General features: G+C 48.9%; 7 protein-coding genes across 7 annotated transcripts; 1 reads left to right on the top strand and 6 right to left on the bottom strand.

The window, feature by feature from the left end:
* Positions 1-1294: 1294 nt before the first annotated feature.
* On the bottom strand, positions 1295-1825 carry EPUS_07048 (uncharacterized protein; the record flags this gene model as incomplete). The annotated part of the gene is made up of 2 exons (XM_007806381.1): positions 1295-1494; positions 1651-1825. 2 exons carry the CDS (start codon positions 1823-1825, stop codon positions 1295-1297), a joined length of 375 nt encoding a protein of 124 aa, XP_007804572.1.
* A 987-nt stretch (positions 1826-2812) lies between these two features.
* On the bottom strand, positions 2813-3217 carry EPUS_07047 (uncharacterized protein; the record flags this gene model as incomplete). The annotated part of the gene is made up of 1 exon (XM_007806380.1): positions 2813-3217. The coding sequence occupies one exon, from the start codon at positions 3215-3217 to the stop codon at positions 2813-2815; it is 405 nt and encodes a 134-aa protein (XP_007804571.1).
* Positions 3218-3539: 322 nt separating this feature from the next.
* EPUS_07046 (uncharacterized protein) lies at positions 3540-4448 on the top strand (the record flags this gene model as incomplete). Its single annotated transcript, XM_007806379.1, has 1 exon — positions 3540-4448. The coding sequence occupies one exon, from the start codon at positions 3540-3542 to the stop codon at positions 4446-4448; it is 909 nt and encodes a 302-aa protein (XP_007804570.1).
* A 2001-nt stretch (positions 4449-6449) lies between these two features.
* On the bottom strand, positions 6450-9772 carry EPUS_07045 (uncharacterized protein; the record flags this gene model as incomplete). The annotated part of the gene is made up of 6 exons (XM_007806378.1): positions 6450-6738; positions 6800-7329; positions 7391-8379; positions 8448-8590; positions 8641-9023; positions 9110-9772. The coding sequence occupies 6 exons, from the start codon at positions 9770-9772 to the stop codon at positions 6450-6452; spliced, it is 2997 nt and encodes a 998-aa protein (XP_007804569.1).
* A 1511-nt stretch (positions 9773-11283) lies between these two features.
* Positions 11284-13201, bottom strand: EPUS_07044 (uncharacterized protein; the record flags this gene model as incomplete). Its single annotated transcript, XM_007806377.1, has 6 exons — positions 11284-11544; positions 11595-11747; positions 11806-12126; positions 12191-12755; positions 12815-12947; positions 12997-13201. 6 exons carry the CDS (start codon positions 13199-13201, stop codon positions 11284-11286), a joined length of 1638 nt encoding a protein of 545 aa, XP_007804568.1.
* A 2458-nt stretch (positions 13202-15659) lies between these two features.
* EPUS_07043 (uncharacterized protein) lies at positions 15660-17633 on the bottom strand (the record flags this gene model as incomplete). The annotated part of the gene is made up of 3 exons (XM_007806376.1): positions 15660-17023; positions 17073-17217; positions 17346-17633. 3 exons carry the CDS (start codon positions 17631-17633, stop codon positions 15660-15662), a joined length of 1797 nt encoding a protein of 598 aa, XP_007804567.1.
* Positions 17634-20137: 2504 nt separating this feature from the next.
* Positions 20138-23633, bottom strand: EPUS_07042 (uncharacterized protein; the record flags this gene model as incomplete). The annotated part of the gene is made up of 4 exons (XM_007806375.1): positions 20138-21096; positions 21572-21602; positions 21671-23529; positions 23585-23633. 4 exons carry the CDS (start codon positions 23631-23633, stop codon positions 20138-20140), a joined length of 2898 nt encoding a protein of 965 aa, XP_007804566.1.
* Positions 23634-24493: the final 860 nt, after the last annotated feature.

The raw sequence follows: 24493 nt of genomic DNA, 5'->3' as shown, positions 1-24493 counted from the left end.
CAACCGCGCCCTCGGGTACTCCAGACCCTAGGCCTAGCCTAGATAGAGCTCAGATTGATTCGGGGAAAGAGGTCCTCAAGCGCTCCACGGAATAGGAAAATCTATAAAAATATGCCCCCATTGCCAGAATCTCACCAGATCAGCTCCACACAGATTTCCAATACCAACAACGTGGTGATCCCTGCTTTGTTAGCGTGCCAGCGTCGATTGTACACAGGTATGTTTCCAGTTGGTGGCACAGCAGACTTCCGCCCCCTGCAGAGAAGGCATCCGGCCCAAGATTGCTGACTATTCAGCATTCCTTCGTTTCACCTTCCATTTCTCCAACAACATAGCAATAAAATGAGTACTCACTACGTCAGAGTATACTAAGTACTTTGAATTAATGAGTCGATGACCGTAGGTACGAAAGTTAATGGTTGTGGCCTGATCCTGATTGGAACCAAATATGGGACGTTGAGGCTTATTATTCTGGAGTCTGTTGCTATTGTTTGTCTGTATTCATCACAAAGTTAAGCTCAAAGCAACAACACCTTGGAGCTAATTCACAATGTTTCCGTATACCATCTTCTCTGCATATCTGCCATGTCTCTACTTCTTACGCTGTTTCGTTTCGAAGATGTCCATGCAGCCTACTTGCACCTATCTTGCCTCTTTAACAAGCACTACGCTCGCTCATTTCGGAGATGATTGTATGGGTCAGTCAAGCCAAGGGCTTCTATGAGGATCTGGGATAGGCATGGAATGTGCTCATTGGTCAAGCCGGTGACACCGCTGTGGCAGCTGAAGGGGTTCCAATGGTGCTCGGTATAAAGGAGCAGGACCAATTCTAGCAGAATGACATTCATGTTCTGATCTGCCCCAGCACATTGATATGGTACGACCCTCAACCGGTCAAGGTTGCCACGCAATTCTATCAAGAACCACTATTCTTCAAAAAAGAGCTCCGACTGGTTTCTGCTTCGATGGTAGCGGCAGCACCATGCACCATTTTGCACACCCAGTCTTTATACGCATCAGCAAGGTTGCCTCTGTGTGGGGATCTGATTGAGTCGACCCATTTGTTTGTAACTTAAATATTCGACTTGCTATGCTGCTTCGATCAGACCTCGATGGTTACTTGCTTGATAGAAGTAAAAGAAGTGTACGAGTACATGCCGCAACGAGGCCTTCAATTGTTTGCTCGCTCCAAATACCGCATGCTCCCAGAAAGGTATTCTCTTGATACACAATCGTGCTTTTCCGTATGGTTGGCCATTCATCTCCCAAGCAACAAACACTGGCCCCAGTCGCTTCACATATTCGCTTTCCCCTTAGCCTTCACCTCCTCGGCAGTAGCCTTGGCCTTTCCCTCCGCTTCGTACATCTTTCCTTTGGTTTCATGCTTCACTTCCTGGGCTTTGCTGCTGGCTTGGCTGGCGGCCTGCTCGGTTTTGGCTTTTGCTTCTTCAGTCTTTAGGCCAGCGATTTCGCGCGCTTTAGCCGCCGCTTGTTCTACACGGGATATGCGTTAGTTCTGGAAGCGGAAGGGGAACGTCAATGGAAATCGGTATACTTTATCGGTTGATGCTAAAGCAGGAGAGAAAATAGGGTATAATGCGACGTGGAACTCGAGAATGGATCAACATTAGGATCCGAAAATATACTTACCAGCAGTCTCGATCCCACTCACTGCAGCGTCGCTGGCTTTTCGATCTAGAGTCTTGACTGTATCCTTCACGGTTTCAGTAGCGGATTTGTTCTGGATGGCAGTTGAGGTGAAGAGCCGAGACGAGGGACGGGTAAGAGAGCGGAGAGCTGGTTGAGTGCGGTACAGGAAGTACATTGTGGTTATGAGGATTTCAATCTCGTGATTATGGTCCCTGTATAATATGGCAATGATGCTTTGGATGACAGCAAAATTAGATGATGTTCCGGGCTTGTATGAGAAACGGGCAATTGAGGTTGGTAGAAAGCGGAGAGCTTGGAGAGCTGATCCAACTACGTCACTTTTAGGCACTTTAACATGGGTGACACAGAAGTGCAACGGGTCCAGAAATGCAACAAAATCCCCACACGGACGCTAGAAATCTTAAAATTCAAGACTTTCTACGGAGTAGATCTTGATCTTTCTCTTACATCTCTGGTCTAAATCTTTATAATTCAGACAATAGACTTAACTCCGAGGTTACTACATATTTCCAAGGATCTGAGGCTGATACAGACATTCGAAAATCAATCATTCTGGTTGGATAAAGCGTTGCATTTCTAGACCCGTTGCGGCTCTGAGTCTGTTATGTTATTAGCTTGGACGGGGGGCTTTCTACTCTCTTAACGACTCTACCTGCAGATACTAGTATAGCTGCCATAATTACAGTTGATCTAAACCAACGTCAAGATATAGGTCAAGATCGATTTCGATATCAATCAATGCAAGAGGTGGTATATATTTGTGATTCATAATGTTATCACGCTCTCCTGCGCGAAAGTAGACAAGGTAATCCAAGCGTAACCCGCAGTAATAAAGACCGCTTGAGCTTTCCACCCTTGAGTCACTGTGGGCTGATAGACATGCTTTCCTGGTGTCATGAGCAACATCGAACTGCTAGAGCTAGCTCTTTTGCCGGTACCCTCTGCCAATACGTGGGCTGCTCGAGAAGATTAGATGCACGTTGCGAAAGGCCCGTCCCTGTGAGTGGGAGCGAGTAAAGTCCTTCCAGGGTGGGGGGAAGCGAGACTCCCTGCCTAGCAGAAGTGTATGGGATGTGGAATCCAGATGAATGTATCGCTGTCTGGTGGCTGCTTGTAGTACGTGGGATTTGATACTGTTGCTTCACTCCACTTCGAAAGCCGTCTGTTGATGAAAGCACATAAGCCACGTCTCGGCCTCGGCATCCAAACGCCAAACACTAGCGCAGAGAGCATGGAATTCGACGTTCCCCTCTCCTTCTAGTGGAGGTCTCAAGGCTACCGCTCGATAGGTGATCAGAGCAGCCTCTCTCCCAAGTTCTGTTACTGCCACGTCTTCTAGAGCATATCCGATCCACGGTATAAAAGCATCACTGAGCATGATGTCCTTCAGTGAGGGATCCGAAGTCGCCGAGACTTTGAGCCCTACAGGGAATTGCATGACACAATCGCGGGACAGGAATGGAAGAAGCGCAGAGCCATTCCGTTGAAGAGCGCGCCATGTTTGGTGTTCAAGGTCAGATATCTTTTCGGCAAGCATGGCCGCCATTTTGGGAGACAGCCACTACTGTATGACAAAAACAAAGACCAGTTGGAATAGATGTTGAAGGATACCGATATCATCTCGATATCATCTTAATCTCACCGCAGGCAGCACTTTGCCAAGTCACCCTTTAGTTACTAGCGTTGGCAGCGGATAATTCCGTGTCCCTTGCCAAGGCAACAGAAGCGACTAAGTACAGTATCACGGGATACTCCGTACTCGTAGTAGTAGCTATGGGTCGACGTGGGCTCCTTTGAGCACTTCAAGTTCTTGCTCAACTGTGGCTTCGATTACTCGGGAGGCGCCGCCTCCGTCTTTGGCAGACGAGATGCCGCAGTGCATGCGATCAAGACTGCATTGTCGAATTACCGGCGCAACCTTCCCATCCCTCACACGGAAGTTATCAACACAGGTCAAGCCACCCCTCAGGATTCTGCAGCACCCAGCACCCCACTCAGGGCACATTCGAGTTCTCCTCCTCAACAGGCCAGAAGCACGTAATGCATTATCGCGCCAATTGGTCTCTAACCTTGCCGAGCAAGTCGACACCATCAAAGCCGAAGGAGGATTCGGCGCAACTAGAGCTTTAATCATAGCATCTGAAATAGACCAAGCATTCTGCTCTGGAGCGGACCTGAAGGAAAGGAAGACTTTTACTCAGGACGAGACGAAAGCGTTCCTTACCCAGCTTCGTCAAACCTTCACCAATCTCTCCAATCTACCAATCCCCACCATCTCCGCAATCTCCTCCCTCGCACTAGGCGGGGGGCTCGAACTAAGTCTCTGCACCTCTTTTCGCGTCTTTGGCTCCTCCGCCGTCGTCGGCTTACCAGAGACCCGATTGGCCATCATACCCGGCGCGGGAGGGACATACAGACTTCCAGGCCTGATCGGCGTGAACCGGGCACGGGATATGATCCTAACAGGCCGCCGTGTCAGCGGCGCAGAAGCATACTTCATGAGTCTGTGTGATCGATTGGTAGAAATTACGCCAGAGGAAGAGAAGCAGGAAGGTGCTGCTCGAGCGAAAGTCTTGCAGGTTAGCCTTGATCTCGCAAGAGATGTGTGTGAGGGCGGACCAATTGCATTAGCCCAGGCGATCAAAGCTGTCAACGGGTGGCAGAAAGGCGAAGAAGCCGAGAATGAGGCTTACAATACTGTCTTGGGGTCTGAGGACCGACTTGAGGCACTGAGAGCATTCTCGGAGAAGAGGAAGCCAACGTTCAAAGGAAGGTGATTGACGGGTAGGGTTTCGTACGGATTGCTCTATTTCCTAGCGCTGCCGCCGTTCAACTTTACCAACGACTATCACAGGTACCGGCATGTCAGATTTCATGCCAAGCACCAGCGACGCATTGTTTCAGGAACCAACCTGCTGGCAGGGCCGTGATGATTACAACGCCTGGTCGCAGAACGAAAACATGGTCAGCACCACCACTTATGCCACGCAGACCTCGTAGGGCTCATAACCGTATGAAAAGGCCTGCGCTGGCGAAGCAGAACACCATGGTTGCATCAAGCAGCTATCCTACCGTCTGCTGAACTATCCCTCATCCGTCCGTTGTTCTGATCCCAACACTGGATCACCTACAAGTACAGAAGCCTTCCCAGCTTCGAGCCTCAAGAACCAACAGATCGGGTGAAGAAAGACCGTGCTGGACGCGATGAAGACAGTTCTCAAGTTCCCCCGTCCGCTTCGGAGGGAGTGCCGTTGTAGAAGCTCGCCAAGGCCAGGCAGCTCATATTCATACTCCTAGTTCTCACCGTCCTATTGTTTCTTGGATCCCCGACGCAAGAGGCGCATAGGGAGGACGAATGTGCTCTCCTTCTGGGTGACCGACAATCGATATTCAAATTCGAACTATGGTGGAATGGTAAATCCAATTTCCATGTACATAGTACACATCTGTGTCTATGGTATACGCGTGAAGATAGCAAGAATGAAAGGAGGCGAGATGAAGGCGTCTCTGATCTGCATGAGCAGGAAGACGAGGTCTTACTCTGACATTCGAAGCCTGATATAAGGGTATAGTGGGTATTTCAGCATATGCTTCAAGGCTAATTTGATTTGTTTGTAATGGTAGTAGTAGTCGTCGTCTGAACCAAGCATATGAGGTACATGCTCTCATATCAGTCAACTACCAGCGTCAAATTTTTCGTACTTACATATGTGCACAGGAGGTGTCCCAGAGAGCTTTTCTTATGCGCAAAGTAACAGAAATCACGACAGATTCCTTCTCCTACTATATCAATATCCAACCAATCAAAGCAAAGCAAATCGCTATATGCTAATGGGGGTATCTCTATCGCTGTTTTCCAACTCCAGAATTTTTCCAAGAAAGCCATACGAAAGTTCATACAAGTCCAGTCCCGAACTCAGATGTATGCCCTACCAATCGTCCCCGATACAGTGCAGGTGTTCCTCAATAAATCGTTGACGGAACTGTAGTACCATTAATTCCCCTTCACAAAACGCTAGAATTCCAGGGTCGCTGGATATGCTCGCAGAATCCGTCCATCCCGTAAAAGTAATTATTAATAGATACCTGCTGATTGCCCGAAGATGTTCCCAGGATATATAACCGATACAGATTTTGATTCGGTTCCATGATGTCGCTTTCGAGGCGTCCGATGCACACACATATGATTAAACGGTTGAGAGATACTGTGGGGTGTGAGATCGAGGACAACAATATAAGTGCAACGGTGGAATATGACGCTCGAAGAGAGGATACAATATGTTGCGTCGGCTGGAAGGTCCAAGGCCCAGCGACATGATATATGTTTCGTGACATCAGGGAGCCGAACTTGTAAGGGCAAGTAAAGAAGCGCCTGCTTTAGAAGGTTTTGTGGGTATATACAAGCAAGAGGTATAACAGCCGGTGATGTGCGTGGTGTAAGGTAGATGTAGCCATCTGTAGACTGTTTGATGGCAGCACTACCAGGACGAGAGGGATGTAAATTTAACGCCATATTGTCAAGGTTTGCGGCCGAGTAAAGGATCAAATGATTTTCGGGTTCTGATACCGGCGACCTGGAGAGAGGAGAAACGCTAGATATTGAGTACCATACGCTCGAGTCCCGTGTTTAGGGCGACTTGTGCGAACAAGCTGTGGATCGAGACTTTAAGCTCAGTGGCTTCGACTTCGTCCTGTATCCTTACAAGGTAACGAGCGAACGGCCTCGCCATATTGTGAGAACGTTATGTGACACGATCAGAGGTCCGACCAACCACGTTTCATGGACTAGGATGACGCCAGTTCAGGGTTGTCTGCCTGCTGGGAGGTATAGGTTGCTTTATAGTTGGTATTCTGGTGTCCGGAGCCTGTTCTGAGAGAGGGATAGTCTGAGATGAGGAACTTCTAGCAGGACTGCCTTGTGGTCGAAGCCATTCAGACCATACATCCGTTGATTCAGTCATGAGACCTCCATAGTCGTCGTCGTTGTCCTCATCGTACTCTTCGACGAAGCTTCCAAGTAGCATCTTATTGACATCACCAGACGAGGGCTCGGTGTCGATTATATCACTACGTGTGACTTGTCAGCCGGAGGGACCACGAGGCTCTTTTTGGGTATGATGTTACTTACGGGATACCTGCCCATTTCAAGTCCTTATCTAAATGACGCAACATGTACGCTGCATCCGGATCGTTTCCGAATTGGATAAACTCAATACCCACTGGCCGAATCTTGAGATTACTGACGGTGCTTCCCAGTTTCTTCACAAAGGAAACAATCTGCTGATTCACGTCGTCCTTATGTTGCACACCTGCCCACACACCGTCTGTAAAGATAATCAAGGCGAGATCCTTGACCTCCTTTTGGTAGGGGTATTTGTTTCTGTTCTCCAATTCCTCAAGATACTTGGCAAAGATATTACCCAATGATACTCGAATGTCGGTGTGCATATTCTCCGTTGGGTGGGCCCTTGGGTCTTTCATTGCCTTCAGGAACTCAGATTTGTCTTTCTTGTTCTCGACTTTCACAGGCCCAGCTGTGAAGAAGAGGTCTATCCCATTCTCGTCTTGACCGGCGGCTTTCCAAACTAATGTTTCGAGCAGATACGTGGCTTCATACCAGAAATCCTTCATTGTCTCGCCATTATCCACAAGAAATTTCTGAAAAGAGATCAGTAAGTACACACCTGTCAGCTATGAGAGGACTTCTGCAGCCACTCACAATATCTCGATTTCCGAAGTGTTTGCTAAGCAGCTGATCTTTTCGTGTTTTCCGGAGGTAATTGTGCTTTTCACGTCTTTCTACTTCTTGACGTGCTTGGAAAACGTTCTGAAAGGTACTTCTGCGGGACATTCCTGTAAGTTTTGGGCGAGTTGAAGTCGGAGAAATCGGCGTGAAAGGGTGAACATGACCACTTTTCCTGTATTGCACAAAGTGTGCATCCTCCGAATCTTGGCGAACGACTATTTTCTCCTCTGAAAAAGGAGGATCAGGAACGCCAGATGCTTCTCGCTGCACCGAAACAGTCTTCTTGGTAGGAGTTGCGTAGAGCGATGGCTTGATTTCTGGCTCAGCAGCTCGAGCAGACAGTGCAGACTTGAGGCGCTCGGAGCGATGAGCTGTCTTCCTCAATGGCTGATCAAGAAGCTTCGACTTGCGAGCCTTGCGGTCTTGAGGAATATTCAAGGACTCGCGCCTGCTTGTCGAAACTTGGGAGGACATCATTCCGGCGCTTTTGGAAGGCGCCTCTTCGTCCACCTCAAGCAACGCTTTCATGATGTTTTCAGGCATTGGTCGCTTGGGCTTGGCACGATTCTCACTCAGGATTTGCTGTAAGTCCTTGCAGATGTCTTTTGCTTTTGATCGCTGATGAGAGTCTCCCAACAGCATCTTCCCATCTACCAGGTCAAGTACTCGACTCGTTATAGTGTCTGTCTTACGCAACGCGCTACGTAGCAAGCTGTGCCAGCTTGTTACGTCGGGTAGAACCTTTCTTGAATCGTGAAATGTGTCTCCAAGCCGTGAAGGCTGTTTGCTGCTGAGTCTGTTGATCGCTCTCTGTCGTACCTTCACAAATTGCCGGATCCCAGGGTAGCCGAGGACTACCCACGTGGCAGCAATCGAAAAGACACACCCTAAGGACCAAATGTCAATTGTTTGGGGCACCGCAATCGAAGTGCCATTCTTCCCTGGGTAGCATTCGGGAGCACCTAAACAAGGGGTCGAGTTAGAGATTGATCTATCCTTCACGCTTAATCAAGGAAAATAACATGCATACCGTACGTCTCGGTGCCCCCCATGATTTTTTCCATGGGAGGCAATTTATCGGTTTTTTTTACAAATTTGACAAACCCGGGATCAGCTAACTTGAACTTTCCCTGTACGCTTAAGATGTTGTCCGGTTTGATGTCGGCATGCCACCTGTCATCTGTGAGTAAAAGTACCAGCTGATGTCTTTGTTGGTGACTCACCCGTAGAAATTTTGTCTCATTCCATCGGTGGAAACCTCCAGGTTATGTATACCTTCGACAGCATCTGCGATCTCGAACAGGTCCTGCCAGAATGCTTCCACTTCAGTGTCAAAGACCGGTGGCAGGCGTTCCGCGAAAAACTCATCGAGATCGCAATCTCCATACTCGAGGAGGATATTGTAAGTGGTTTTCGTCACATTCTGCACCGATCCTGGCGCGACAGTTCCGGACCCACCCGGAGCTCGCAGGATTTCTTTGTGTCCGTACTCGGTGAGGAACCGAATCATGCCGTCATGGTTCTTGAGACCGATGAACGCAGCTCTCTCGTTCAAGTACAGGTCTCGATTGCCCTCCTTGAATGTTTTCAGAGCGAAGGAGTAACCCTAAAGACAACAGTCAGGACATTTGGCAAAGTGAAACCAGGTGCATCGTCATCCAACCGCATAACATTAGATAAGACCAGACTCACCCAACCAAAGTCATCTTTTGCATCATAGAACCTTGAGCTCGATACAGCCTTTCTCATCTGATGGCCCACAAACTCCTCTTGAACAGCAATCTGCCATAACCGTGCAGTGCCACCTTTGTCATTGATCTTCTCCTTCTTGAAAATCGGTATTATCGTGTTCTTAGGATGATCACGGCCCACACGGAAATCAAGCCTGGCCGCACAAAAGCGCCATTGCATTTCATCAAATCTTTCTGCTAGATTTTCCGGAATAGGTAAATTGAGACTCGCTAAGTCCATGGCCGCTAACTTGGACTGCAGCGATAACAAGTCAATGGGAAGATGTCTGTCCTCTATGGCTTGTCGCTGGAACCGGTCGACTAGGCAGCCTAGTCCGAGGTCGAGAAGTATGCTGAAGACGAGAAGGCAACAGTGTTCACCTGCACAAAGCTCTTCTGACGAAATGGGTAGGAAGTCCTTTATTCGATTGTGATATGTAGCCACAAGAAGTCGGCTTGCATGGGTGTTATCTGAATCTGGCTCAACTTTCTCTTTCAACCATTCTGTGAGCTTGGCCGTTCGGACATAGCTTCGGCCGCAGGCAGCTCGCACTGTGCACTCCTTCAACTTGGTTCGAAAACCCTGGATTACAGCCGTATGCCAAGTTGTGTACTGCTGTGCCATGGCGTAGTCGAGCCAATTGAGTCGTTGCTTCGAGGGGGTGGGATGGTTGCTGCGCAAATTGAGGTCGCTTGTACGGGAATCAGGAAACCAATAGCACTACTTTGGCAGAATGATGACAGCGCAAGGATGGAAGATGAGTGGCGATGTTGACGGTATCCCTTTTGTCGGGTCTCAGGTGTAGGGAATTGTATATGATCGCGGGAGGGAAGTGTCAAAGTGAGTGAATGATTCCTTACCCCCAGGTATAAGGACCGTAGGCCGGCCATTGGGGGGCCCATGAAATTCTGCGTCAGCGGCCTCCAGAAGGGCAAGGCTGTGTATTGTGAGTCTGCTGTGGCCTTGCGGTGCTCAAGAGCGGTTTAGGGTCTTCGCAGGGGCTAGTAACCTTGTTAGAGGTTAAACGAACACATCGCTGTGGGCGCTGACAAACCTGCAATTCAAGCCCTAAGCAATCGAGAGCTTCATGGAAAAGTCGAGACAGAAGCCTGCAGGTCACAAAGATCTTGCCAAGGGCGGGCAGTCAGGGCTTGCCCACCGCAATTACTACGGCTAGTTACAGGCATTATTTTTGTACCCCCTCCCTGCTGAAAACATTAGTATCCGTACAAAACGGACTATGTAGAATTAGGTATAATCGTCCACGAGATGGCCAAACAGGACTAGGCTCCAAAGTCCAGTTTTTACCTCTATCGACATCTTCAATTGCTTCCTATCTCGCCTGTATCGACTGAAGCAGCTTCTAAGATAGTCAGAAGACACAGCATTTAATGAAGAATTTAACAGTCACTGTCCTATCATCAGCCCTCATTATTATCCCTGTAGAATAGGTAGAATGCATAAAGAATAGAATGAGCAGAATTTGCAGGGTGAGCAAAATTCGTGCAAAAATAGCGACAGGGATGCCGACACAGGGTGTGTGTTTGTGTGTAAAGAACACGTTTGTAAGATATTTTAACCCGGGGGTGGGGTACAAAAATTCAGCCTGTAGCCGTAGTAAGGATCCGGGGAGCCGTCCAGAGTAGGGTTCCCTGGTACTCCGGCCCGGAGGCCCGAAGACAGACGTTTAGTTTGGCAAAACAATATTCTTACTACCTATGGATAGTGACCCGGCCACTATCCCCAACCAGAAGCATAGCACACGATGATGTAGGTTTGGGGGTGCCTGGCGTACTTTGATCGAGAGGAGGTTTCCCACTCCTGTCAAGTAGGAAGAAGAAGTCATGCCAGGGCCCCTGCCCGATCAGCTGTGTTCTACATTAGTTTAGGGATAACCCAATACAGCTCGCAATACCAGTTCTCACTCGCTTAAGCCAGTGCAATAGTTATAGCTGTGACGTATGTGCGGACAGTACAGGGAGCCTTGCGGCAAAGATACCATATCCCACATGAGCATTTGGTGGCCACAGCCAATCAGCAGTCGCAGCGCAAAGCCCATGAAATTGCCGATTCATTATTATCAATAAAGTGACATAATTGTCGTTTCGTAGCGTTCGTTCTGGATGCTCGATCTCTCATGAGGTGTCAGCCTTAGATGCTGTCCAGTAGAGAGGAAGTGATGCACGTTTCCGCTTCTTATCCGCTATTCTGAATGCTATGTATCCAATAGCCAGGGTCAGGGCGCTCAACGGCAGGGTTACTTGCAGCCACCGGAACAAGGCGATCTTAGAGAAAGATCCGTAGAAAGTCTCGTTTGGAGAAGTAGCCAAGCCGCTCGTGGCATCACTGTTACCATTTTGATTCTGAAATCTGATCACATCCGTACTGAAGAAAGTCTAGAGAAACTTAGCAAACGTTGATGCTGTTGTCCGTATAGAAACCTTACCGATACAAATGTTGCTGGCAGATAGACTAAGGTCACCACAGTTATGATGCGAACAGCAATTGCCTCTTTTTGAGACATTACTCCGGTGTTGTAGGTACTCATGGTCAAGGCCTCCATCTTCTCTGTCGCTTGATGCTGAAGATGCTGTAGGATCTGTAGGCCACTTAGCCAGCCGAATTTCTTAGCTGAATCAGTGGACTAGGATGCTTACCAAGTTCTTCCTGTCAGCGACGATTCTGCTGAGGAGTCTGGCGCGCGATAGCTGCATTTTGGAATCATGCACCATATCATCCACACGCGCAGCGAACGTGAGTACGTCTTCCTGGCAGTTTCCCTGCAGTGAAAAATCTCTCCTGTCCACCAAGCGCGTATAAAATGAGCGAAGAGAAGTGAGTATACCGGCGTTAGCTTCAAGGATCATGATAGCCTCATGAGTCTTCTCTTCGTAATGATGAAGAGTCTGGAGATCTTCTGGGGTATATTCGCGCCGCGCTCGGCTGGGATCACGGGGGCCGAGGACAGCGATGTGTGACTGCAGAGAGTCATTGTGTCAGCGTCACGAAAAGACTATTTAATTGTAACGAACATTTGCTCACCTCGTGATCCGTTACATCTTCTAACCACTGAAGGTACCAGCGCCACGCTTCTGTTGACCAATGGCAGTATAACAGATGAACAGCCAAGCTAGATCGGAAACACTCTTCCGGCGTGCCGAAGGCTCGATCTTCTGGTCGTCCGTCTTTACCCGTCATTTCTTGAAGTCGTTCCTTGATCTCCAGATCGCCTTTCGTAACGATCCACAAGGTCGTTCCGTGCCCGACGTCAAACTGATGATAAAAAGCTGCCTGACGAATAGACCACTCTTTTTGTTTCAACGTGGTGTCAGCGGCCGACAGACAAGCGACAGACTTCAGGTTATAGCATAGCTGGTACTGCCGCCCACTTCGACCTAGGCTAGGCATTGATAACCCCTTGACAGGCTTGCTGAGCAAGACTTGCTCGCGAAAGCCACTAAATCTCAATTCCCGGGAAGAGCTTTGCTGTCCAAAAACAGATATGAAGTCTAGATACTCGGGCATGACTTGATGATAGCTCGCTATTCGAATGAGCATCTGACGAGTAATATTGAGCGGTCTTCGTGAATGTCCTCCCCACAAGAAACTGAGGCACAACTACTATTAGCGTAATGGACGAACGGCGTGGGTAAATTGAGTACGCACACGAATCGACATTTGGGGTCCCTCCTGGTGGCTAAATCTCCAACAGGAGTCGAGGTAAGAGAATCAACGGTTGACCGATCCCCGATCCAGTCCTTCAGCGCTTCATCATCGAAGATGTTTCTTTTCTCGAATGCTTGACGGGTCAGTATCCAGGTCACAAACCAAGAGGCAGGAAAGTTTACCTTGTTCATTGGGAAGTAAATCTCGAAATGGGATGTAAACTTCTCCATTATTGGCTGTGAAAAGTTTGGCTGCAGCGTTGTTGAGCCGATCCCTGTAAGCCTTCAAAACACCAAGATAGGAAGGTTGGTAGACAAGGTTGCACGGGTAAGCCTCGAAACTTTTGTATGATTGTTCGAAGGCCTGCGAAAGCTGCAGGTGTGCCATTGGTCGGCGTAATTACGCGTGTGTCGTAGTGTACCGAATGATTATGCAACCTTGCCAATTGCTTTTTTTGCTCAAGTTCCTGAAAGTCTGACACGTTTTATCTGGACATTGCGAGGTCTTGCAGTATATAATTCAGTTTCGCCATGCCTCAAGACAGTCGTAAGGGTCCTTTAGGGATTCCGTTCCCACTCAGAATGCCTCGCCGCAAGTTCGAGGCTGTGATCGTACATTGAAGTGAGCCTACATTGTGGCTGTGCGCCAGTGGGGTTTCCAATTCGTAGTACTTTGCCCCACTGATCCCTTGCATGAAAAAGGAGTTCTTAGCCTCCCCCGGCCCCCAATACCCCATTCAGTTCTGTTCGACTACGTAGTATGCCACCCTGGCCAACCCTTTGTGACAAATATTTGAAACGAACTGAAGTCACGGTACCCTTTTTGACATATTTGTACAGAGTAGTCATGAAATCTATGTAGCCCGTGTGACCGAGCTATTCGGGTTCGGGTGATTGTGCTCGATCTAGTATCCCGTAATCAAGCAGCTGCTCTATTTCGGCATGATCTTCCTGTGATATTGAACGTATAAGCAGAAGAACACGGAAACAAAGACATGGCACGCTAGAGGAAAATAGGCTCGACAAGCAGCTTACCGACGTAAGATCCTCAGGTATGTCGAAAATATAGTGGTCATTTTGTACCTATGCCGAGACAAACCATGTCAGTTTTGCAGTATGCCTTTTCGAAGATTGGTCGACGCAAATGAATGATGATACCACTTACCCGACACTTCTTAAAGCTCTGCTTGGGAAATTTTTTCTCTAGGAAAGCCTTGAGCTTCTCCCAACTGAGTCGATAAACAGAGTAGGTGTTTTGCCTGAGCTTTTCGCCTGGCGGGCAGTGAGGCTCCCGAGTTTCAGCCCTTATCTTGAAGCTCAAGGTTTTCCGCTTTGGGAAGGGAGCCCCGGGTGCTCTGCCTGGAGTGGCAATAACATTTGATGGTGTTGCAGGGCTCATCCTCTTGGAGTTGGGCTGACGTACGCAGCGCGTAGTGGCGCTTGCAAGGTGACAGATAAATATAAGAACTGTAGCCAATGTGAAAACCTCAGGTAGCTAGATCGTGCGGCCTCAGTTGTGGAAGTGGTCTCTTTTTCAAGGCAGTCCATGGGACCTGCACCGACTCGGAAAAAGGCGGCTGTACAGTACCTGATAGCTTCAGGCTTCCTTTTGCGGGCCAAGCACGGATTGAAGGATCATCAGCCACATTGTGATCGAACAGTTAAAGGAGAGGCATCCAATCAGACCACAATTAGTATCGTGCGGCAGCAAGGCGCTGCGGCTCTTGTGCATGGACTCTGCAGCTGAAACGCATCCTATCAGAGTGCAGACCACTCTGCATGTATGATTCTGGTGTGGGCTCACTCTTTTTTACTATTCCAAAAGGCGTTTGCATCCTGAAAAATGACATTATTGTGCTTGTTACCACGGTAGAAGGCATAAGCGACTTAAAGACCGCGACCGCTTTGGCCCTCAGAGGACCGATGAATAGCTTATGTTTGACAGTATTGTTAGCGTGCTAGAGGTAGCTAGCCTTTATTACAGGGCAGTGGCGTCCCCCGAAGCATGTAGAAATTTTCAATCCCAAATGCTATGTAATGACTAACTTAGTCACAAGATGAGGATGATCCAGATTAATGGACTTCAAGTAACAATACTTATCCCTCCTACCACTGTGAGGAGTAACTTAGTATTTTACTACTATGTACAGAGTTGTGCATCAAAAGTCATCAATATACGCTAAAACTAGAGCGCCACTAGCACACTCGATCTAAGCTTTAGCGTGACGTAAAACATGTACTATAGGGGTAGGGCCCTAGAGCTGCCGCTATAACCTCCCTTTTTCCTTAGATCCTTAGGGCCTTCCTTAGATTATCTAATTTAGCTTAGATGTCTGTGTTAATTAAGCTTTAGCTATCTGCCCCCTCTGATCATTCTTACATCCTTACTGACGATTAACATTATACTAGCACCAGAAAGGCTAGCATTTACTCATCCTAGTTAGTGTATATTGATGACTTTTGATGCACAACTCCGTACTTATTGCGTAACGGGTAGTAGGGCAAGCGGAAAGTGGCTAGCCTCACTTCTTTCAGGTTTCGTCTCACAGAAACCCAGGTGTTTGGCTCAGTCCGATCATTTTGCAATCATCATTCTTAGTGGCATGGGAAGAACTCATAGTGGCTAAGAGTGAGGGCCAGGGGTCCCCTACCAGCGACAGCAGGAAGTAGAGTTTGATCTGAGAAACAGCCTGAGCAACAAGTTCAAGTGGGAAATACAATAGTATATCCATAAAATCGGAATCTACATCAAGATATAAATTACACACTCGGTTCCACCCATACGGAAGCATGTCCATGACTCCTTCCCAAACACATTCCCAATCTAACGATGGAAACCACTTCTCTCATGACCTGTATCCCCCACGATTAGGAGGCCTTCCTCTCCTAGTACCTCTAGAACTCCTTTGGCCTAGTTGTTGGGGTGAAGGTTCTGATGTGCTGTCAGAATGGGGATGCTGCTGCTGCTGCCGCTGCTCCTGTCTAGGCTGTTGCTGGGGTAGCTGTCCCTGAGTCCGACTTTGAACCCTTCCGGTCTCCGAGGCTTTAGGGCTTCCATGAGCCTTGTCTTCTCCCTTTTGAGCCGGCTGCTCTCCCTTTTGAGCCGGCTGCTCTCCCTTTTGAGCCGGCTGCTCTCCCTTTTGAGCCGGCTGCTCTCCCTTGGAAGTGCCAGCGGGAAGGTCACTTTTAGAAACTGAGGTTGATGGCACCACATTTGATCCTGCGTCCGCCGGTCCTGACGGCTTTGCTCCAGTCTTGATTTCGGCGGGCCCTGGTTTTGTTGCCCTCGTCTCTGTTGTGCTAGTTGGTACTGTAGGCCTCGGCGTCGTACATGGTGCTGACGCTATACCGAGCGATCTTCCACGGTCTTCTTGTAGTATCCGCCCCGCACTTGTCAACGCCAGCATCCCAAGTGCGCTGTCCAGACCGAGCAGTCCCATTTCTGCCCCTAATACCAGGAGCTTGGCAACTGGGATGTCCGCCACATTCTGAGGACCTGTTCTAGCGCTCCGTCGGCTTCCATCCCCTTGAAAACCTCCTGTTTCTTGACTGGGCTGAGGCTTGGGCCGAGGCTTAAAGTTGCTATCATCAAGGTAGCCAACCGCGAACTCAAGGATCTCTTGATTGTTAAGGTGGCTAAGCTCAGGATCTTGGCGGAAAAAGGAATATAGAAGCCCAAGACTAGGTCGAATTTGTTGTCTCTTACTGCTTGGACTGCTCCTCACAAACTCGAGCACTGAATTAGCGGAGTATCTGTCATGGATATCTTTCGCTACCATCATCTCCACTTCTGGTTTGTCAATATGCTGGGCTAGCTCAAGCATCCTGCCACACCAATCGACTCGCTTGAACAATAGGAAATTTCGTTGTGCGGGATCGATAGTGACTCTGGGCAGCAGATTCATCATATCCAAGCATAAGATGCCCATAGCCCAGACATCAATCGCCGTAGTCTCTTCGTGGCCATCATATACCTCCGGCGCGAGGTATTTATAACTCCTTCTGTCCCAGTATTCACCTCTTGGGGTAGGGTAAATTCTGGCAAGACTGAAACCCGCAAGTATAAAATGGTCGGTTTTGTTGTAGAGAATGTTTTCAGGGCAAATGTCCCGATGGATAACCATCATCTCCTTGCTGTGCAGGAATCTCAAGGCTTCAAGGATTTGAGTCAAGACCGTGTGGTACCAAGGCGGAATCATGATGAAGTCACCTACTAGTATAAGTCTAGGTCACTTATAATTATAGAATTATTGACCTACCAATTAGCCCTCGTTCTGTCTTTGTTGCATTCATGAGGTGGAAGAGGTTGCGATCATAATAATCCATTGGCACCTCTACCATACTGGGGATTCCTGGCCCAGGCGACGTCTCACCCCGGGGGGTTCCAATCTGTATGATGTGAGGCTGCATATAGTATTAGTAATGTTGAGCCTCAAACGAAGACCCTCGAGAGAAGATTGGCACAGGCACCAGTGGCTGGTCGACATACTTACGGACTTTCGGGCCACATCAAGTATTTGTACCTCACGTACCACTTGTTCCTTGATTCTGATGTTTCCACTATTTTGATATCGTTTGACAGCAAGGATTCGCCCCGTTGATGATTTGCCCATCCATACGCTGGCAAAGGCCCCCAAACCCTTCGCGCTTAGCACCTTGTAGTCCATGTTGTCTTTCAGCCAAAAACTATGTCCTGCTGTGACATAGCTACCCCGAGAGCGTTGTCTCGCTTCATAGCGTTTCTCCCATTCAACCCAGAAGGGACTTTTGCTAATATCGGAGCTGAACATACCAGCGGTGTAACGGACATCGTTGGCCATGGTAAGACAACGTTGGACTTCGTAGCCACGCACAAAGTCTTGGCTTGGTAACGTCTGACAATGTCACAATTGGAATCAGCTGGAGAAAAATGAGCGGCGATGCATATGTAAAGAATCGGAAATGCGCAGAAATGCGTATCAAGACCCACCAAGGCACATTCTGCATTTTGATACAAGTTCGCGCACTCCGTCGGGAGTCATTGCGAGAAGTCATGATGCAACGGAGTATGGGCTTAGATCTGAGACAGCTGGCGTGTGGCAGGGCCCCTGGTCGAGAAAACAGACCGGTAGCATCGAGCACCAGGTGGCGCTCATCTATACGCTTCTTGCCATACTGTGCCACACCAGCTACGCTCTCGACTTGTATGGACGGTCAGCAACTAAGAGGAACATGAGGTAGGCTCGTTTCAAGATATGATGAGAACGGGATTGTTGGCGATGAGAGAAGCAGGTCTCGAAAAAGGGTAGCATAAGTTGATCGAGCACCCCATATCAATGGATTAGCTTATAGCAAGACTAATTGTTTTCGACCCTTTCACCAAATCGCGAGCAGAGTCTTCTATTAGCGAATTCATGTTCCAGTGCTGTGTCGAAACAGATCCTGGTGTGCTAGCTTGCTTCAGCTGATTCTGCTCTCCTAATCTCTATCCGTACTGAACCACTTAATGGTCCGCCCTCGGAAGTCTGTAAATCTTGCCGTAAGGGGTCAGAAGATCAAGTTTCAAGTCATCTCAACAGTGAAACCTCAGTCCAGATCCTACCAGAAGAAGCTCAGACAAGTAGTTATGCACGTGTCACGTGCTTGGAGCCAAACTAGTTAAGCTTGGGCCCCTAAAGTTTGTCCCTACTTTGAGTGAATATGGCTAGTATTCTTTTTGCTCTTTGGGCAGTGTTCGGACTTATGGGACGTACAATACGATAGTATTTAAAGTCAGCGACAAACTAGTTTACACTCCTCCGAGGGCCGCGCTCCTTTTGGTCCGACAGATGCATACTACCCATATGCGCTGATAGTATCCTTGGGACACGTAGGTTAGAATCGAAATATGATAGATTATGAATTAACGCTGCCATCGAGCCTGGGTCGGAGTGCCCTTAGATTCATCGCACGGGGCGTATCAGCCCCTGACATATATCCTATTTACCACACAGTCTGGAGATCCTCGGTGGATTACGTTATTGCTGCGGTTTCAGCATACATTGGGATGAGCTTCAGCCGATATAGCCTGCACTGGTCCTCCCTGGACTGGTACAGCTGTATTCCTCGAAGATTGTTTAGCGAAACCTCGTCTGAAAGAGCGGCCGAAGCAGTTGCATGAAATTGTATGTTCACGTCCAGAAGGACCGCCGAAGCAAGAGCATGCTAACGGGGCACAATCGCATACCAGAGCATTTGGATCCTTAGGACTTCTGCGCCCCCCGTCACCGAGGTGACCTCCTCTTCCGCGTAGACCTACGTCTCTTAGACCCTCTCTACCCACACCTCTTCCTCCTGTAACTGCACATCCGTCTTGCTCTCTAGCTATCCTTTCTTCCTCTTCTCTTCTTGCATCCTGTATTTCTCCTCTTCTGTTTGCTCCTCCCTCTTGTCTTCTTGCCCGCACTGTACCACTTCCTTCTTCAATAGGAATGATTTCGGGTGGACGTTCATAAGCTTGACCCCTGCGGTGCCTCGAACTTGACGCACTGGTGTACAGGGAAGAATTTCTCGATTTGACTACTACCCTCAGCTTCACCCCCGTTCCCGGCCCGTATACTACCTTTCTGTCGAGCAGCTGCGGTTCCTTCTCTCATCGTGTGAATTAACCACACCTTCTTACTGTGTGTTATACCCAAACCAGACCCAATCAACTTGTCAGATATATAGCCCCGGAACGTTGTGTCGTGAATAGGCAATCCGTTCCGCCTTGGTGCAGCTGATCTGAGGCGTTGGGGATACGGATATTCTAATGTCGACCAGGAGCACTTTCAGAAGAGGGCCAAGTAGTGATATTAAGGAGGTACGGTGCCGTCCGCGCAGGATCTATCTGGACAAGCAAGTCCACCTTACTGTGGGGGCTATCCCACCACAGCGTCCTGGTTGAACCGGGTGTGAAACCGCAGGACTTGGTTTCTTGTCACAGCACCCTGGGCTACCTGGCAGATATCACTTCGCTGCATGTCCTGGTTTGCAGCGCTGCAGCGCAAATCCCCTTGTCGGTACTCCAAGCTAGCATGTCAGGCCAGTATGCTGGGAAGTCTCGAAATGTTTGAAACGGACACAGGGAGAACCCACGTTCCATGCGACAATAAGTCGTAGATTCGAAACACAATTGGCTTCTCCATTGCTTCCATAGCCTGGTCATAGCCAATCCACGGAACATGGCATTTTCACGAAACATCTCAACCCCACCGCACTGGCAGGGGTGGTTTTCATGAATCTTAGCAGGGCCATGGTATGGACGGCCAATATGCATTGGGCCACGTTTTCACCGTTAAGTTGATGTCAGCAATAAAAGACGCCGCTATCGGCTAGGCTTTGATGATTCCAGCAAATCAGACAAAGACCTCACGAGTCTGCCTGATCCCTGAACCACTTCATCCGCCGCCGCAGCACGAGTACCTGCCGGAGGTCCCCTATTACTCGCACCGGCCCGATGTTCAGGTCCTGAGAATTGTCCAGCTTGATCTCCGCCTTCTTCATCAACAGAAACACGCGCTATCGTCTTGTCAATCCAAATATGCGTCATCAGAGTCCTCAGACACAATGGCTCAGCCCACGACGAGGTGACATAGTACTCTTGTATCCGATCAAGAACTATATCTTGAAATAGTGCATCATTTTGGATTTTCTGTTCAAACGACCGGATCTGAGACGGCGTCGCTTCATTATTCGCTACCAGTTCAATAAGACGAGCATTCGCGGATGGCAGGGGTACGGAGGATTGTTGAGGTGCCGCGATCTCCCTGTTTATTGCCTGACCTTCGCTTGCTTGAAGCCGTCCGACATCCTCTCCAGTTCTTCCTGCTCGACCGGGGCCTCGTCCTGCTCGGTCGCCTCTTCCACCTATGCCTCCTCCCAGTGTAATATTCGCTCCAGACCGAGCAACAGGCCCAGGCCGTAATGATATGTCTGGCGCTAATGCAAGCTCTGCAAGTCGCATAGCTGCTCTTCCTCCACGTCCACCTCTCCCTCTGCTTTGTTCCCATCTAGTCGCAGCTGCGAACTCAACTTCAGTCTCCAGCCCGAACGCCCCCAAAGCGGCCCTCGTATATCTAGGCCCACCCACCAAACTCCCCGTCACGGTGTGTAATCGCACCGCCTTCACAGGTTCCTCCAATGTATATCTGGCATAGCGCTCTAAGAGCAGATGTCGGAAGGTGGGTTCGGCCTGGATTTTGCGTCGGAAGGTGGAGAGTTGGGATGGGGTGGCAGGGTTGGTGACTAGGCTTTCGATTAGGATGAGATCGGGATTTGGTGTCGCTGTCTGTGGGTTAGCGAAGTGGTTTCTGCATAAGAAAGAGAAGAAGAAGGGGGAGTTGCGGACCGGGCTCTTTGATGGGGGCTTGGTTGGGGTTGGTGGGTGACATGCTCGCAATGATATGAAATGGCCGTGTTATTCAAGCACGATGAGCAGGTTTATCAGACTTGTGATACGATCGGGTCGACTAAGGAAAAGGGGGGAAAGGGGGAAAAGAAGCAGTAGATGGGAAGATATGTTGACGCCTTGAGATCCCGCCCCTGTTCGTATAATTATACACAGCTAAAGCAGAAACATTGTGCCTACCTGTCCAAAAATCGATGGTTGTTTGAAATATGAATAGATATGTTTCGAAGAGAGTATTAAAAACGTGGACTGAGACGTCTCTGATCTCCTCCTTGTTTCGGACATGACGAATGATGATGGATGACTGTGAGAGTCACGTAAAATGCAATGAAAATATGTGTATCACCCTACCGAGCGCTGGGTCTATCCGTCTGTTTGCTGTCTTGACATTATTCGATTTGCTTGTTGTTAGCTCATTGTCCACTTTCTTCCATATCGAGCGCCGCCAACCTCGCGTATCCTGCTATGCAGCCGCTCCATCTCTCTCTCGGAGACTACAGAATAGACTGGCGCATTTTCATTGGTTGGAATCTGGTGTCTCGGCGCTGAGGTTTCGGATGGCATATCTGATCCAGTTGGAGGTTCGGATTTTGCTGCCGCCAGTGAAGGCGATAGATCTGTTCGACTCGTTGACCGAGATGAATTTGCGGTAGATTGAGATGGTGGTTCTGTTTCAGTTGCAGTCTGCGACCCGGTTCTGGTAGATTCCAATGTTGCTCTTAATTTCTCTTTGATATGTGATCCAACTCTAGCCGCCATTAACGTTCGAGCTGCTGCTACCTCTGATCTTGTAACACGGACCTGAGATACTTCATCCTTCCGAGGCCCAGTTCCAGGTATTGCCGCAGTCTGAGAGGCATCTGTTCGGACTGTAGTCGTAGTACGAGTTGGTTGAGGCGTGCCCTGTGCAATGAGACCCGTGTCCTTTTGAAACGTTGAAGGTGCTCCTGCTGTAGGGTGAGCAGCATCTTCTTGAGCTATTCTGCTAGCTAAGGCCGCGGGTGGGCCAGGGTGAAGCGGAGGACGTCCTCTACCTGAGCTCGGTTTTTTGGAAGGGCATTCTGCACTGCATGAGCGTTCTGCACTGGATGGGTGTTCTGCATTGACTGGGCCTCCTGCGCTAGATCCGTCTCTGCTACTGAGTAAGCCTCCTCCTACAGCGGGACCTTGCCCTTTGCCAGGACTTTGTTCTTGAGTTTGGCTTCCTCTGGCTGAACTTCCTGCGGCTGGACTTCCTTTACTTTGATTAACTCTGGTAGGCCCCCTCCTTTTGGACACGTTGGCCGAAGCTTCAACTGCTCTCTGAATTTGAAGAAGCTGCAGCTCTTCTGTAAATGCTTCCATCACTCTTACTTTCTTACCATCATCTTGATTCAGCCTCTCTTCGACAAGTTGAAATCCTTCCACGAGGTGGCTGTTCCAGGGATATAAGTGCAATGATTGAACATTACCATGTGCTCCTGTGGAAATTCTCAGATTTGCCGCCTTCTCGTAATCCTCGGATGAGTTGGACGAAAGATATTTCTTATCACGCGCCAGAACACGGTGTTGAAATGCTTTGTTGTTCTTGAATTCGCTCACAAAGTACTGCACCTGCGTAGCCGAGGCTGTGGAGCAGGCTACCAGCTCGATGAGATCAACTTCCTCGAGACTTTGATCTGGTGTCAGGGATGGACGCTTTTTGGCACTTGTGATGTGGGACTCTCTGGGCCGAGATGGACCTTCTGGAGCCGGGCGACTTCCTCCAGATACAGTTCCAACAGACAGAGAGATATCCCGGGACGATTCTCCCGACAATAAAGTATCCTTTTGCATTTCCGCACGCATGGTATCGCAGCGTGTCAGGGCACGTTCCAGGTTTTTAGCCATTTTCTGTGATTCATGTGATGACATTGATGCCCACACCTTTTGCAAATTTGAGACGCGTGAATAAAGAATATTACTGCGCAACAATCGGTCTCGGAAAATGCTTCTTTGGGTCATGCTGGCCTCGCCATTGGCGATCCGGTGGAAGAGACCATCTTGATCGTCCCAGTCGACATCGGCTTCTTCCGAAGCTCGATCTTGTTCAGAGCCGTCTTCATATCTAAAGTCTATGGGCGAAGCATCTTTGGTGAGGCAGATCCGAAGCACGCGCACCATTGTCTCATTCAGTCGGTCTGCTTTGTCCGGGTCACCATATTTGATGTATTGTTGTTTCCGTTCACGGATCTTTTGGCGAAAAGGACCATTACTAAGGATCAGTTTCTCAAACAACTTCAATTGCTGCGCTGTCGCTGCGTCCTCAGCTGCAAGGTCGATGAGGTCGACTTTGACCTTCAAGTCAGCATTCATAAATGACGGCAATGGAAATTCGAGACATACAATCTGGATCACGCGAAGGCCCAGCGCCTGATTCACTGCCACCAGACATGGTTAAGATTTGCAATGGATCGATGTCAGTATATTAACCTTAGACCTCTTCTTTGGTAAACTCAATGAGGTACTTTGAGCCGGTCATGGATAGAACCAGAATAAGTAGAATGAGAAACGCGCTTCATGCCCTACCTCGAATACTGCGAAGAGTTTCAACCAGTTTTGGCTTGTAAGATTGGACCTTACGTCAGTGTGGAGCGGTTTGAGGTGAAAAGTCGTTTCATTTCGGAGCAGGGTTTCATGTTTTGCTCTTGATCGATAGGCGCAAATTGGACACCAAAACGATGTACAACCACAACTGACGTTTAGAGGTTTTAAAACCCCCATCCTGAAATCGTTCGATCCATCCTGTGCATTCAATAACACGCCGGAAGCTCGAGCGTGGCAGCCCTCGATGTAAGATGTGCACGAGGTTGCAGGAGAGAGATGTAACGTAGCGGCCAAGCACAGGAGGATGGAAAAGATGATGGCAAGACCCGTTTTTTTTCCCTTTTTCTTTCTGCTGAAAGCTGCGAGAGCCCCACAGTGGTCATTACGACGTGGATACGGAGTACTCCGTATTTCGTCTAGAATACTACTCCGTGTACCCCCTCCTTAATTAGAAGGCAGATCTTCATTTGCCCGGGCTTGCCCCCGTATATCACGGTGCTTACATCCCTCTGTTTATTGCATACATAGAGGACACCTTGAAATGGACTCTGCCCACGGTATGCCTTTGTGCATACCTGGAACAGACTTGATGATTATCTCGAAACAAATTCGACACCGGGTACGCAGAAATAGGTAGCCTGTGTCACTGATGGACTTCATTACACTCATGGATCACTCATCTACTCATGGTTTCCTTCTCAGTACCTT

Source organism: Endocarpon pusillum (assembly GCF_000464535.1).
Source record: "Endocarpon pusillum Z07020 unplaced genomic scaffold scaffold5436, whole genome shotgun sequence".
Taxonomy (NCBI): Eukaryota; Fungi; Ascomycota; class Eurotiomycetes; order Verrucariales; family Verrucariaceae; genus Endocarpon; species Endocarpon pusillum.
Note: the sequence above shows the minus strand (reverse complement) of the source record. Positions and strands in the feature narration are given on the sequence as shown.